Genomic DNA, 17,381 nt, shown 5'->3' on the forward strand with positions numbered 1-17,381 from the left:
CTTCGTTTCGGAGTTTGATGGCTTTTTCATGGCGATAACAACCGTGAGATAATATTCGGTCAGCGCAAACATGCCAACTACATGCGCCGATTATGTGAACCATTTCACAACATGCGGATTTAATCAATTCTAGACCGACTGCAATCAGGCATATTACAACATAGTTCACGTTAAGTTCGGGTAGGTGATGTTGAATTAATGCCTTTATAGCTGAACTGGCCTCTAATAAAAGCGGTGCTGGCACTTTTATGTCTCCCCTCCTCAATTGTTAATCAGGTCGGAACCAAATTTTTTATTGCACTTTGGCGAGCCAGAAAGAATTGTCTGGACACAATTGCGTTTCACGCTACCAATAATTTTGCAATATAGACCGAATTTCTCCGCTTTTTCATTATATGTCTCTCTTTTTGAAGATTGCATCGATAATTCAAGTAGCGGAAAATTCATCAAATGATGCTGAATTTAGGACTGTTCTAATGTGACGTAAAATGGCGGATGGATAAAAAGTCAAAATACTCTTGGAACAAACACCGGGAGAGATTTAAAAGTTATTAGCAACTGTATAAAAACAAAATTTTTCTTGAAGCCTTTTCAAGTAATCTTTCTTTTTCAGAGCGTTAACAAGGGATGAAAAACACCTTTATGAAATATTAATGATTGCGGTTTCATTTTTAAAATGCTGAATTTTTTACTTTGTGACCGGCCAGGAGTTAAAGTGACATGATCATAATATGACTAGAATTAAAAAACAGACTTAATATAATATGAATAATATAATATTTCATTGCTGTTAATGTCACTGTGATAACTAATTTGTTCGCGCAAAAATACCAATTAAATACAGACAACTGCTTTGAAGGTCGAAAAAAAGAATATCAAGCTGATTCAGTAATGTAAGTTAGCCAAATCAGTTCCGAGCTTTTTGCAGTTCCAATTCAGATATTATAAGCTTGAGAGAAATCGACAAAATTACATTATGCAGTTAAACAAATGAAAACGTCAGGTAAATGTACACAAAAATATAACTGTGAAGTTGCACAGAGTAAATAAAAATCAAACAGCAAGCAATTAATTGTGATAAGTATTATTTATAAATATTTAACAAAGCCTCAGGAGCAGATACAGCTTCAAAATATTTTTCATATAGCTTAGCGTCTAACAAAAATAGCTTTTCTAGTTTTATTTTACAAAAAACTAGTAAAAATAAATGAACAAAGTGCTTTCAGTCGATAATTGGAATACTATTGACAAAAACAATTTAAAAAATATTTTAATGCAAATTAATTGAATATTTCTTCTACCATTTTGCAAAGTTAACCCACGAAAAAGAGCCTTTACTAGTGCTAATAATTCACATCTTTTGGTCAATTTGTCACCTTCTTCAATTATGAAAGTATTTGACAACTGTTGGTATAAAAAAACGCTATCTAATAAAAAAAATAACTCTGTAAACGGGACGTAAATATGAACAAGGAGGCTCTCGGTAATGAGCGTTCGCTCCGACCACGCTCATTAAAATTTCTGACACATTACGATGCAGAGGTATACCCCAAAATTTCTGCCATAGTACAATTGGCTCGGAAATGAGTTACATAAAATGAAAGAAATTAGATGACATCCTTTGTATCTTACTTTTCGCAAAAGGGTTTCCGCCAATTTTGCGAAAGAAAAAAACATTCGGTGCGAAAAGTAGGTAACAAATCTCGTAGCACGTTTCCGCTCAATTTAGGTATCTATTATTCGCGCGCATTTTGAGCATGCAATAAGCACTTTAATAAAGATTTAATTGAAGCTTTCAAAGCTTTAAAGTGCTTTAAATAGATGCAACCACAAAACCTGATTTTTTCCGAAAGATCATTCGCACATCAAAGACTTTGCCTATCAATGTGGGACCGGCCAATTTTAATAAGTAGTAATAAATAGTACTAAAAAGTAGTAATAAGTAGTAATAAAGTACTATAAGTAGTAATAAAGTAAAAATAAAGTACTACTAGTAGTAGAAGTTAGGCTTAATTAAAAAAGTAATAACTAAGTTAGGCTTAATTTCGGATTATATGCAAAATCGAGCTACATTGCGTGCGAAAAATCGACACGTAAATTGAGCGGATGCGTGATACAACTCGCGCGAAAAATAGGTTATTGAGTTTGTACTTCTATTTCGCGGTTAAAATTAGGAAACTTTTGCGAACACGGGATATGATATTCCATTCCATTTTGCCGGTTTCTGTTAAAGTAGCTATTTTCCGCAATATTGCACCACTTTCAATGTATTAACATAGTAAAAACCAACACGAGAGACAAACATCGGGCAGATCTGCCCGTGACGATTTGGGTATACCTCTGCACTGTAATGCTTACTTGTCTAACAATTGAGGAGATTAGGGTGCTGCATTTGAGAGTTTAATATGTCTACCATTCATCATCAGACTAGGAGACAATACAAACGACAAAAACATACATAAATAATATATGGCAAACACTCAATATCTGCTTTTAAAAGACCATTGTAACAAAACCAATACCATCACATAAAAACTAAACTACAAAAATTGCCTTGTCCACAATTACCAAGCCCATGGGACCTAATCAATAACAGACTATACAAACAGTCGACAAAAACAAGAAAAAATAGTCAGTTTCATAAATCCATCAAATTTTTTTCAAATCCACATAATTTCTAAAGTAACAAAAAAATTAGCTTTTAACTGAAGTTTTCCAGAAAGTTTAATTATAACTTCTCAAAAGAAGTCTTTGGTGAAGCTAAGCCATAGGACAGGTCTAAAAATTTAACAACAGATACAAAAATACAGAAAAGTTTGGAAGCAATTTATAAAAACACATTTTTTTAAAGTGAACATTGTTAATAAAACGCACTGACGAACATGCAAAACTGCGGCTGGAACATGAAACCAATAAATATTCTAGATTTCATCAGAAAAAATGGAGTTAAAATTATGGGACACCTCATTGATGAGACTAATTTTCAAATTTGCCAATAGAAAAAAGAAAAGTTAATTAAAGATCTAAAAACCTTGAGAGCAAACAAAATCAAATTCATGAAAGAAACTAGCTATTAATTGACCCACATTGAATAGATTCAGAAGTTGTATTAGCTTCATTAAAAAAAAGTTATCGAGACCTATCCTTAATGAGAAAAATTTTTACGACTACATAATAAACAACTATTACAGGGGAAAAAACAGAAAGCAATAAAAAATAAGGTATTCGGTAAAAAAAAAATGAATGTGAAACTGAATTTTCTTTCAAAACCAGTGGGATTTCTCAATATAGTGCTATGATTACTTCAAAAAATCAACAAACATGAACTGACATACAAAAACTACTAAAATTTGATGACAACTCATAGTATTGGAGCCATTTAAAGCAATAGCTTTTAAGGGAAAACATTAAACACGTTAATCTATAGCCGGAAGCCAATGATTGGAAAAAATCGAATCATTCGTTAATCAGAATAATTTCTACTACAACAGAAGGGACAACAAATACAAGCAAATAGCAAAGTTCAAAGGAAGATTGCCAGAAGAAAGTGTCCCATCCATTGAAACCATTTGCTATTATCTGACAACTTTCAACTAATGTTCAACAAATTGTCTTTTCAATGCTAATGAGAACTTTCAATATTGTTAAAAGGTAAAAAAAACTTCTAAAGAGAAACACAATTTTAAAAATCGTAGAATCAATGTTATAACAATATTAGAAAATAAAACCACTAAAAAACTGTTTTGGATTCATTATTAAGAATTATCAACCGCTTTTAATGTATCAGACCTACAAGTTCACAGAATTGAGTTTAGGAACGGTTAACGTTCAATTTTTTTACTCCCATTTTTTATAAAGTCAACAGTAATTAGACAAGCATTTAATGCCCTAGGTAGCTTAACTTCGTCCTCTTTAGTAATCAAATTGTTTTCTCAATTAACGAGGCCAACAGATAGGACTAGAAAAAAGCAAAAAGTGCAGGAAACCAAAAAATTTCATTATAAGTCACAAAAACACAGTCATATAAACCATGCGCGATGATTCCCTGAAAGCGGAATAGCTTTTCAATGAGCTCCTATTGGTCATAAATGGGGTTGTTTATTAATAGAACCTTGATGTGAAAAACACTCTAAATGACACGCCAAAAACCAGAAACAATAGAAAAAAATCAAAAAAGTACAATCGAACAGAAATCAAATTGTTTAAAATGTAAATTTATTGATGAGACAGAAACCAACCAAGATTTTGATACAAAAAATCAACAATTTAGCAAAATGTCGCTAAATGTAAACAAAATGACACCCAAATGTTAGAATGTTTAAAAAATTTTAAACCTCAACATCTATTCGAATAAATAAACATAGCACAAATATTTCTAATTTAAAATTCTCCGCTTGAAAAACTTCCTAATGATACCACTCACGCATCTGAATGAGGAAAACATCATTCGGCCAAAAAAATGACTGAAAAAAGTCCATTAGAGTAAATAGTTCAGCTCCCCACTAGGTGGGGTCGAACAATGAAACAATTTAGAGCTCTACTTCGCTCAAAAAAGCTAAACTAATGAGAAGTTGATATAGTTTAACGATTGGTTTATTCCTCGTTTCAAGGATCAACTTTCAAAAATATTAAATATAGTTTCTATAGACTTATTGTATAGAATCATTAAAAGTGTTCGTTAGAAAAAGACTTTTGCTATTTCTATGTCCTCTGTAATCACCAATACAAAACATTTCGGCTTATCGATTTGCTGATTTGATTTTGAATTTGAATTTATAATGTTTTGGATTTTGCACAAATATTTTGCTGTAATTGAAAATCTGCAGATAATGAAATTTTGATGAAACACTGATTCGTATCGTATAACGAGTAATGAAAGGTATAATTTATCAAAAAACAGCACTCCAAATTCTGGCGGACCCCAAAGAAATAATTGTTGAGAATACAACAAGCATGTCAGAATAGCTCTACAGTTTTCAAGAAGTTATCAAAAATTATATGAAAATTGTTCTTAAAATTGTTTTTTATGAATTCAAATATCAGATTAAGCAAAAAATCTAATCAATAGGTCTGGGTTGTCTGTGATAGAAAAAACACGCTGGCATTCCGCTGGGAAGATAATATCGACCTTAATGCTCTAAAAATTAAATCCAAAAATTAGCGAGTCGCCTAATAATTTTTAAAGAATGACAGGAATGTGGAGCAAGCCGTTTTTTTATAGTGGACTGTGCACTTTTGAATACTCGTAGAACAAAATACAAGCATGAATAAAAATCCTTCGATCAAAAATATGCATTTTAACAAATTTGTTTAGTTAATTATAACCTGTCGAATTAATCCGATCAAGATGTTTGAGATGAAATTTAGAAATGATGTATGCAAGCGTGATATTTAAAGAATCTGTTCTTTTTGTGTCTACAGTATGTTTATTCTTTTGGTTCCCGGGTCGAGGTGTGGCGCTGAACTTTCGAAAGATATGCGGTGAAAAGCGGTGAAAAAAAAATAATTTTTTACCGCGTATTTCTTTTATCTTTTTACGGTGAATGCGGTGAATCGCGGTGAATTATTTATTTTCACCAACTTCTCAGTATTCTTACAAAAAAAAGTGCCTACCCGGGTTGGCACCTCGTACCTCCTGCGCTCATTCAACTGCTTATTCCACTCCGCCAACGGTCACTTACATCCTTGATATTTCTTGTGAATTTAAATCAGATTGAGTCAACGTTGGAAAGCAAATGTGAAATTTTGTAAGAAATGAGGTGAATTACGGTGAAGTATTTTTTTCACCGCATTCACCGCTTTCACCGCACTCCTCACATTAATTTGCCACAAAAGTCGACGCGGTGAATTTTTGTAAGAAATGCGGTGAATTTTGCGGTGAATTTTTATAAGAAATGCGGTGAAATGCGGTGAAATATTTATTTTCACCGCATTCACCGCATTTCTTACAAAAATTCACCACGTTCGCCGCATTTCTTACAAAAACTTACCCAAAAACCTCGACCCGGGATGTACTTAAATTCTATTTATTTGCTAAAATCAAATTGTCAGACGCGTTGCTTCTCCTTTTGCCCTTTGAATCTTTTCACCATTTGGGAACGACTGATTAAAACAGCTGTGTCCTTTTGCTTCAGAAAAGTTAATTTGTCTCACTTTTTAAACATTTATTATCATTACAAACTTTGGGAGTTTGCACGATTTGTTTCATGTTTTTTCCTAAAGTTGTCTCAGCTCAGCAGAAATTATACATCCAGTTTTAGCAATGGGCGACCTCTCATATTCTAATCTTCTTTACTTTATGGCCTGAAAGATTCTTGAAACAAACTTGAAGACATTCAATTTCCCAAATCAAAAATCTTTTATCTGCATCTGAAGAAAATTGATAATCTTTACATCATTTTGCATTCAGAAGATTGATCTTTTTTATTTTTTCATTTGAACAGCACATTTGAATTCTTTCTTTTGCAAAACTTGCAAAACCGATGGTAATTTTAACAGGAAATGTCTCTCCATCAATCTTGGAGGCAATTTTGGAGATGGAAAGAGAGAAAATGAAAAAGCGATTCTCTTTTGATGTCGATAATAGGAGTGATTACTTGACATCAAAATGGTCTCACCATGACGCCCAGTTTTTCATCATTTATTTGTGCGATCACGTTCGAAGGAGCCGACGTTAAAACTAGCCTAAGGTCTGCTAGTCTAGACTGGGAGTAAATAAAAGGAGTTCAACTGAGGATCTTGTAAGGACATTCTTCAACTGAGGACATTCTTTTCATAGGTCGAGCTAAATTCTTTTCATAGACAAAATTTGTAGCCAAGTTATGTGCAAAACGCACACTTTGGAGCCTGTGTGGACAACAGTGACAGACAGCATGAATCAGCCTAAAATTCATTAATCGAATATATTGGTTTGATTTCTGAGATCAAATTTAAAGACCACATTTTCTCAAAGGCCATCTTATCGTCAAAAGCTATAATTTGTAATTTTTCTTCTTGATCCGCAATTTCTGAAAAGATGGACTTTTTGCATTTATATACAAATTAAGCTTTGTTTCATTTATTGAAGAGACGAGTGGTTGACAGCTATATCGTGGAAAACCGAATCAAATCAGGGTAAATTTTGCTCGAGAAAATTATTAGGTTTTGCGGCGTAAGACTTAAAAGAACATGTAGGATTACCATTCCTTGTCCAGTATAAGCGCCGGATGGTTCTGTCTTGGCAAAGTTACTGATAAGCGAGCGCGAACAATTAACGGTCAGAGAGAAAGAGTTCGCTATATGATCGTACGCTAGAAGTCAAGAAATTGAAAGATGGCCTTGAAGCTCCGCCCCCTCCCAAGAGTAAAAAGATAGCGGTTTCATAAGCATATGGGAAAAAGTTGATGAGAGGCTGGTTTATAGCTTTTACAATTAATACATTCAATTATAAGAATGGAAAGTAACAATAATATAGGGTCGAATTCAATCGGAGGGGGAATTAGGGCAATTGTTGCCAATTCTTTTATGTTATTAAATTGTAAAAATATGGATCAATTATAGATTGTTCCTACAAGGGTCTAGACCAGAGGAAAGGCCATCGCCCCAGATGATTACAGCCCAAAATACATATCTTGTTGTGCCTTTATTTTTTTCGGACTTTTGTTTACAATTTTTGTTTACCTGCTTCAAAAAGAATGTTTTATACTGAAAATTTGCTCACAAATGGTTTTAAATTTATCGGCCCCACTCTAAATGAAGCGTCATGATTGACTAAATTGATTTTATTTGGCTTTTTTCAATCGGTTTTTTTACTCGGTACTGCTTACTCTCATCTCAATTTACGGTGGCGATGGTCGAATTGGCCGAAAAGAGGTTTCACGGGCAATCAAAGAATGACCGCATTTTAAGTCGATCAACAAGACTGCACACCACTTGTACTGGCTGGCCGAACTAGCGATTCTTTGACCAATCAGAATTAAGCTCTCGGATAAATTTCTCATTTTTGCATTGTAGGCTAAACCCCCTGTCGGCCAATATTCCTAGCACCTTTTACAACACCCCGCAACTGGTTGAAATAAAAAAAGTGGTCATAGAGTCTGAAATTTACGTCCCAAAGGTGTGAAAGCAAATTTAATGAGATTTGAGGTCGCTCAAGTGGAAATAGAAATGGGAAGATTGCTATTATGTCTTTTGTTTTGTTGTGTTGTTGTTACATCTTCAAAGGGAGAAAGATTAAAGGTTGTCTGCTTGTGTGAACAACTAATTGCAATCGAGAGTCGTCCTAGTTTAAAACAATCAGCGACAGGTAGCGTTTTGGGGGTGTTGGAGCGATACTTGAGCTGAAGTGCTCTAAGGTGAATTTGACTTTTCTGTACTGACTTTAAATTTGAGGGTTTTTTTAATGGAATGTTTTTTTGTTGAGAAAGAAATGTTTGCATTATTCGAATCAAAATTTATACGCTTTAGTACGATTGCAATAAAATAAAATTAAAGATAAAAGATAAACGGAGCAGGCGGCTTTTTGCACACTATTCGAGAAATGGTGTCAGGACAATTTACCCAATGCCATTATACCCAATGCCATTATACCCAATGTACTTTGATACTTCCGTTCAATAATCCGACAACAAATTAGCAGTCGTTAGTACCCTATGTTTTAACATATTTAATGGCCATGGCAATGCCTCAGCGACCCGTGGGACTTGGTATGAAACTATCAGAACCGAACATGGGATTAAATTATCCGCTGTTAAATCATGCGTGTAAGAGCTATTTTCTGCTAATTAGTACTCGGATTATGGAACGAAAATATCATGTAAATTGGGTATAATGGCAGATATAATCCAGAAATAAAGACTAAATGAATCTTAACAAGATCGTATCAAGATCTGTCAAGTTTAGTATGTTCCTATCAAGTTGCTTAAATAAGTTTCTATTCACTGGGTATATATTAACTAACTGCAACTAAAACGGTGGGTCTTGATATGAAGTATATCACAACCGAACAGATCATCACGACTGAAGAAGAGTGATGTGTAAAATTAAAGCTGAAAAACTTTGATGATTAGATGCTTTTTGTTCCGACCCCACTTGTGGGGGGGAGGAACTATATAATCAAACGGTTTTTTTTGTTCAGTCAATTTTGACCGATCGATACATTTGTCGTAGAGAAAAGTGAGTGGTATCATTAAAAAGCTGGTCCAGCGTAGAATTCAAAATTAAAAGTTTTTTTTGATTTTCGTTTTTTTTCGAGGAGTTATCGAGGATTGAAGTTTTGTGTGAACACGGGATATTTGTTCACTTTTAGTGTAATTTTTCTCAAAATTAAAACATTTTCTATAAAAATAGTATTTCAAAATTAAATTTCACGCCAAAAGTGGACCAACTTTGTGTTCCTAATAGACTAAAGGCGATAAAAAATACTAGTTCTGGTCTCATAGGGAAGTTCACTATCAAAAAAAATCGAACTCTATTTGAGAGCTTTTTTTTATATAAAATTTTTCTCTTTTTTTTTTGCTTTTTTTAAGTCACCTAGAGACAAACAACTGTTTCTATTGAGATTCTTTTATTGACAAACCTCCTTTACATTCGAATGAAGCCCAATGATCAAAAAACATCGTTTTCAAGGAATTGCTCATGTGTTTTTTGGCTTCGATTATGAGTTTTCAAAACTTTAAATGAAATTTTTAGTTTCTTTTTGAGGTTTTACTAATTTTTTGGAGTCCTATGGCATGGATTCATTGACTAAAAGTGTAATTTTTTTCATAATGAGCATTAAGTGAACATATCTAGTGCTTTGAGGGGACAGCTAATGGCTGTTAAGACTTAAAAAATAATTTTTCGATTTTTTTTGAACATTAAAGAATCATAAACTTATTATCGTGAATTGTAAGTCAGTACATGGGTGACAGCACCCTCCTCCCTCCTATTGCAACCAAATTTAAATTCGTTAGCGATTTTATCTTCTAACTATTGGTTATATGACTTCAATGGCACAAGATTTCAAAAAATTAAAAAAAAATTGGATACTTTTGTATTATTGGTTACTTTTGAAATCTTATCACATTATCCAAATATTGATATCTCCCATTGGCTCAAAGAAGATGTTTAGTGGATTACAGATAAAAATTTCATAGAAAAATTTATGGTTTAAATGGCTTCGACACCTTCTTCTCGCACTTTTCGTTTGATTTTTTGGTTTTTGCCTGTTTTTGATGTTGTTTTAATAGCCATAAGACTTATTGTGATATCTTATTGATTACCTATGCATGACCAACATAAATGTACTCCTATGGGGGCATCTTTGAGCGTATTTATTGACTTCAGTTGAAAGCTATTGAAATTAATGGCTGTTAAGAATTTAAAAATAATTTTTCGAAAAATTTTATTGAACACTAACAAATCTTAAACTTTCTCGTGAACTGTTTGTCAGTGTCAGTATTGACAGGACCCACTTGCTTTCTATCGCAACCAAAACTAATGTGGTTAGCGGTTTTATCTTCCAACTATTGGTAATATGACTTCAATGACACAAGATTTCAATTCTTTTTTTTTTGATATTTTTGTATTATTGGTTACTTTTGAACTCTTATCACATTATCCAAACATTTTACACATTATCAAAAAACAATTCTAGCGCCATTGGCTTAGAGGGGACGTTCAATGCATCACAGATAAATCTTTCAGGGAAAAACTAACGGTTTAATTGGCTTTGACATTTTCTTCTCGCACTTTTCTACTATTTTTTTGTTTTTGCCTGTTTTTGTTATTGTTTTCACAGTCATAAGACTTATTGTGATGACTTGTTATTTATCTACGCATGACAAACAACCTTTGTCTCCCATCGGGTTATATCTGAGCGTAGTGATTGAGCTTCGTTGAAAGATTTTTAGTTTAAAGTCTGTTAAGAGTTTAAAAATAATTTTTCCGAAATTTTTTTTGAACATTAAACAATCCTCATTTTTTTCTTGAAGACAGTTTTAACAGAATCCCTTTCGGTTGTTCTGCAGCCAAAATTAATCTGATTACCGGTTTTATCCTCTACCTATTAATATGAAAACTTCAATGACACGAGATTTCTTAATTTTTTTAAAATTTCAGTGTACTTTTTATTTTATTTTTGTATCCTTTTGAAATCTTATTACATTAACCTACTGCCGATAGTCTTTATTGGTTTAGGGAGGTTCAACGGATCATAGATAAAGTGTTCGGAGAAGAGCTTACGAGTTGAATTGCTTCGACATTTTCTTCTGGCACTTTTCTACTGAATTTGTGGTTTTTGCCTCTCTCTGTTGTTGTTTTCATAGTCATTAACTTGTTGTAAGGTCTTATTGATGAAATACAATTGGCAAAAAAACTTATTGTCCCCTCGAGGCATCATTTATTGTATATACTGGCTTCCGTTGAAAGCTAATGAATTTAATGGCGTTGATAATACGTGTGTTCTCGAGAAAATTTCGTTGTTCTAAGGTATTTGTTCATATTTGTTGATTTTGTGAAATTGTATTGATAAAAAAGGTAAATTTCACCGCTCTTAAAAAATAATAGAAAAAGGAAAAATTTTCAGTGAAAAGTTCATTTTTTTTAATGCCTTCGACACTTTTCTCGCTCAATTTTTTCTTGAATTTGCTGTTCTTGTTCTTTAGGTAGCCGTAAATTGATGACAGGTCACATAGGCTTGTAATTAAGGATTTAATGATTGATGTTACCCGAAGCAGTCAGTTTATAGCGAATAGTCTTAAAGTTTATGATAAAAATTTTGAAATATTTTTCCAATTTTTCAGTTTTTGTTGTTCTTTTCGTCAAATTGTAACTTATTTTCATCAAATAGAGGTCCCATCCAATTTCTTGTATTTCAAGAAATAACATATCTGTTGACATTATTTTTCACTAATATTTCATTTGTTGGACAATATGCGTTTTAATGAACGTTTGTTGAGAGGCCAATTTTTGTGCTTCATTTTCTCTTCTTTCAGAACAATCGCGTAATAACAGATCCCAAGGGTTTTAAAATGTGGTCCAAGTAAACTTATTTAATCTCTCAGTGTAAATCCATCAACTGAATTAGTAGAAATAACAATTGAAACAAAAATACATAATATTCACATGATAGCTAATGATTTTAATGGTAGCAATAGTTTGTGTCTTCGCAAATCGTTTGTAATTTTTTGATTTTCTTTTGTGTTTGTTTCTATGGCTTAGTCAAACCAAAGACAGGTTCTTTTGGTTTGTAATAACTTTTTAGTAATTTATTAAGGATTATTTAGTTAAAAGCTGATGATTTTTAAGATTTTTGAAATTTCTTGGTGTAAAAAAATGTTGATTAATTTATAAGTTTCGCCTCACTGTTCGTTCTTCTTGTCGGTTTGTTACCTAGTCTCATTAAGAAAACTCTCCATCTGCTGTATAGTTTGGAAAAAAAACTTGTTTAACTAGGGTTTTATCTAACGGCTTTTTGACGTTGTTACTAGGTGCTTTTAAATTTAGATATTCCGTTTTTGCCGTGAAATTTATGTTTTTGCTAATTTTGCTGTTTGTTTTATTTGTCGCGTAATTTCTTTAATGCCAGATCACGTTGGCGCTGTAATGAGTCATAGAATTATGTAATTCAATTAGTAGATAGGTTGTGTAACGATTGTTTTAAACTCAAACATCTATTTTATCTCCTCATTTGGTTGACAATTTAGACAAAAATGTAGATGAGCTCGGGTCGGAACATCATGTGCGAACGCACATTAACGAGCCGCCTTGTTTGATCACACCACAAAGAGAATTAAAGACAGAAAGCAGTTTTTGATTTGGAAATTAGAGGTTAAACATATGGTCAATCAAAAAGTTTTAACGATGTAAAAGTTAATCTTTAACCAAAATATTAACAAAGTTGAAACGCAATTAAAATTATTGCATTATAAAATTAGGATAGATAGCAGACGAATGGGAAGTCGAACCTGTACATCGAATGGGAAGTCGTACAACTCCATCTGTTCGTAGAAGTTGCCCTTTAGATGCCACCTCATGTTGAATTTGATCTCACTTCCGTGGATTGAGAAGCTGTAAACTGTCCTCTCCTTCTTTGTGTCTTCCAAATTGGTGATAAGTAACTGGGGGATGAAGTCTTCACACTGTTTCATCTCCTCTTCAGACTGAAATGGAACAGGGCAATATTTTAAACAAGGACGAATAAATTCAAAGTTAACATTGTTATCACACACAATAACCCAGGATGGAGTATAACACGGAAACTCACCAAAGTGGATCATTGTTTGTCCAACAGAAAAAGAACGTACCAGGGACGATCCGGAAATATGGATCAATGCACGAAAGTGTGGACATAGGCAACTTTGAACTTGGACTGTATGTTGATATTGTTGATTTCTTAAATTAAGATTGCTCTTATCATTATATTTTCAAAAATAATACCAGCAACATCAATATCAGCTGATGGAATGGACAAACATCATAACACCTCACGGTCAGGCTCACTTAAATGAGGCACGAAAATATCTGCGTATGAAACCACACTTAGGCTAGGAACTATAAGTGTTCAATTGTATCGTCAGGTAAAACTATCGTCAGGCAAATGGAAAGGCTTCAGAGAAAAAGTTTAAAATGGATACTATCAAGCAGTTATTTTACTGATAAAGAATACAATGATTGTCTTCGATCAGTAAATTTACTTCCGATCACATATCAATTTGTCTTTTTGGATCTCTTAGTTCTAAACAGAATTTTGAAAATTTCCACTTGAGGCAGAGCAATTTTGGCAAATAAGGAATGGACATCCGAAAACACAATCAAACGAGAAAATATTTTTATACTCAAACGAATGTAATCGCCAGCGTTGCCGATCTAGTTTTTTCTACAGAGTTACTTAAACAATTCGATGTCACTGGCGCGTGATTTTCCCAGCTATAACCCATATTCAAGTCCTGCCAAATTCAAAAGAGAAGTCAAAGAATATCTAATTGATTTAGCTAAGAAGAATTTTAAATACAAATCCCATAAAGATGAACAGTGTTTGAGGGAAATCAAATTCAAGTCCCCTAAGGGACTTACTAAACGTGGTGAAACCAAGTTAAGTGAAATTCATTATTATTATTATTATTATTATTATTATTATTATTATTATTGTTATTATTATTATTATTATTATTATTATTATTATTTTTATTATTATTATTATTATTATTATTATTATTATTATTATTATTATTATTACTATTATTATTACTATTATTATTATTATTATTATTATTATTATTATTACTATTATTATTATTATTATTTTTATTATTATTATTATTATTATTATTATTATTATTATTATTATTATTATTATTATTATTATTATTATTATTATTATTATTATTATTATTAGTATTAGTATATTTGATTTGTGATTTCCTCCAACAATAAAAATAGAATATTCTCCAGCACTCCATTAGTTATGCTTCAAAAGAATTTAAAAGCCTTAAGAGCAGTTTCCCTAGGAGAAAACTTATAACCTTAAGTTAAAGAATTTCCAGCAAAAATATTTGTCATGTACTCAAAGTTTAGAATTTATCCAGTGGAACCAAGTCACCTGTAAACCAAATTGTACCACTTGCTGTATGTATGCTTTGCGCTTGCTGTATGAAAAGTTCTGAAAGATAGTGAATATTAATTTAAAAGTGCTACAAAAGACATGTATACCTAAAATTCTCGACAACAAAACATTGTCTCATACGAAACTGCGCACTTTGTGAACTTTTCCGGAACGATATCCTCAAAACCTTCAACTATTTAAAAGAGCAAGACTAAAGCAATAGGCGTCAAGCTTTTACGAAGAAATAGAAAAAGGGGGTTTTGATGCAAACACTGTAACAAACAGAAATTGAAGAGATTCAGTAGAAAAAATTGGAAAAGAAACAAAAACCAAAGTTATGTTTTTGGGATACCAAATTGCTTTTGGTAGACATTTCTGGTGTTCAGTCTCCAGGAACTAAATGAGCCTGTTCATCGGAAAATTGTGAAAAAAGCTGAAATTTTCAAACAAAAATTACAAATAATTTTCTATCGTTATAAAAAGAAAATGCACATCTGCAGATTTATAAACTTTGGGTCCAATTAAATGCACATCTGCAGATTTATAAACTCTTTTACTTTGGGTCCAATTTGCAATTTTTTTATGGTTTGCAGTTCAAATTGCTATGGAGTTTCTTATGCACGGATGTTTGAACTGAGGAAACTCTTAACACTTTAACTTAGGTTTGCTAAATCTAAAAGCTTTATTAATTTCTTAACAATTTTTTTGAACTGCTTATAAACTAATTGGTAAGAACTGGCACTGTTCTATTGCAAGGTCAACACGAGGACGTCTCGTTTCAGAACCAGATCATTACAAGAACGGTCTGTTTCAATACGGTGACGGTTCTTTTCACACTCTGGTCAGTACGATGACAGTTTGTTTCAAAACCGGATCAGTACGAGGGCGTTCCGTTTCAGAAGCTGGTCAGTATTAACAACAGAATTTACAGGGTGACGGCATGATTTTCACAGAATACAGTTGCGATCAGCGATAGATTTTTTTTTCGTTCAGCGATCGATTTTTTGTTGAGCGATAGCAGTAAGTTCAGCTAATTTTTTTGTTCTGTAGTAAGAACACTCGAAAATATGACATGATCATAGAACTGGTCAAAGTAAAAGTACACAAATGAAAAAAACTATGGTTCAGTACTGTTTTTTTTGCGGGGGGTCAAGTCCGGGGTCCGGGGGAAGCAGGCTCAGCTACTGTAAAAATTGATCATATGGTGGATTCAAACAAGTGTTTGCGCGCTTTTAGGCTTTTTGTTGTGCTTTTATTGTTGAGAGGTAAGCAACACTAGTCTGAGGTAAGCGGTTGAACTTAGGTATCTATTTTAAACCCTTTATTTTGCTTCTCTTGTATGAATAAACTTTCAAACAAATATATCTTCGCCGTATAAAACCAAACTTGCTACGATTTTTGAGGTAATGATTTTTTCGAAAAATTTGGAATATCTTGATATTTAATAGAAAAATGTTTGTTGAGCTAAGTTTTTAAGATAAATATGGACATTGTTTGATAATTTATTGGTAAAATGCCTCAGTTCCTGATTTCTAGAAACATGGGCAAATCTCTGGCAAGTTTTGACATATTCTTGCCAAGAAAGTTAACAAGATCTTGACAAGATATTTCAAGTTTGTTCTCTACGGGCTGAGCTATGCCAAGCTTGCACTTTCTGAGCAATTAGCATTTGGTTATAGCCTGTTAACATGAACGTATTATAAAAAAAACCGTTATTTACTATAAAGTGTCTTTGAAGTCTCGACGACAGAACTAAGAGATACGTTCTCGCTTTCACCTCAATTTTCGAACGCTTTTTCTGTGTTGTTCTATTTATTAAGCACTGTAGTATTTTTGGCGCTACTGCGAATGCGTCCAGTTCAACACTCTATTACAATCAGAAAAACCAGGCATGAAAGAAGGATTATAAACCGGTGTTTTTGTTGTTGTTGACAGCCAAATAGCTTTTTCGCTTTTAGTTTCATTTTGCGCTCATAATTCCGTTTTTATTTATCCCGTTTAATCTGATAAACAAACAAAAGCACAAATGCACAACTTAAAGAAGGACAAGAGTTTTATTAAAAATTTGCGTGTGATGGAATATTTCAAAGGGTTTCCTACAATTAAAAAAAGAAGTGCAAAAGTTATTGTATATGTGGGTGAGTGCTGGGGGGGGGGGGTACTTGGCAAGTGCGTTCAAACGGTCGTTAAGATCGCGAGAACAGTATAGCTTTTCGGGCGAAAAAACATTGCAGTTGTGAAAATTTTGTTTGGATTTTGTGGACGAAATGCCAATGTGGGAGGACAAGGGGGAGGTTAAGGGGGGGGGGGGGGGGTGTGTTTGGTTTGGAGTGGTATGGCGTCTGTGATGGTTGTAGTTGCATTAGTAGAAGCATTGGTGGCAGTGGTAGTTGTAGGACTGTTGGTTGGTTGGTCGGTTGGTTGGTGGTATGGTGGTGGTGGTGGCTTTTGAGTGTTTGTGTAGAGGTGGCTTAATTGAAGTACAAACAGGAAGATGTGCTTCATAATTTATCAGTTGGTGATAACAAGCGAGGCAGGTGACGCTTCAAAACTGTCTTTCCTACTTTGAACTCTCTCTATCTCCACACACACACACACACACACACACACACACACACACACACACAGACACACACACACACACACACACACACACACACACACACACACACACACACACACACACACACACACATACATACATACATACATACATACATACACCATTGCAATCTAAACTCTTCCTATCTCTCATTCAATCTCAATATCTTACTCACAATCTTGTCGTTCCAAAACACGTAGGAACACGCGCATGCAA

The 17,381-nt window shown here is 33.2% G+C and overlaps 1 protein-coding gene across 6 annotated transcripts in view; it reads right to left on the reverse strand.

The window, feature by feature from the left end:
• LOC142339258 (uncharacterized) overlaps positions 1-17,381 on the reverse strand; it is a 129,867-nt gene that overhangs the window by 30,835 nt on the left and 81,651 nt on the right. For all 6 annotated transcript variants that reach the window (XM_075389139.1, XM_075389135.1, XM_075389137.1 and 3 more), the window contains one exon: positions 12,927-13,121. In XM_075389139.1, coding sequence (XP_075245254.1) covers positions 12,927-13,121 — 195 coding nt within the window. The remainder of the gene's footprint in view (positions 1-12,926; positions 13,122-17,381) is intronic.

Source organism: Convolutriloba macropyga, chromosome 5, assembly GCF_964194025.1.
Source record: "Convolutriloba macropyga chromosome 5, txConMacr16.3, whole genome shotgun sequence".
In the NCBI taxonomy this organism is placed as follows: Eukaryota; Metazoa; Xenacoelomorpha; order Acoela; family Convolutidae; genus Convolutriloba; species Convolutriloba macropyga.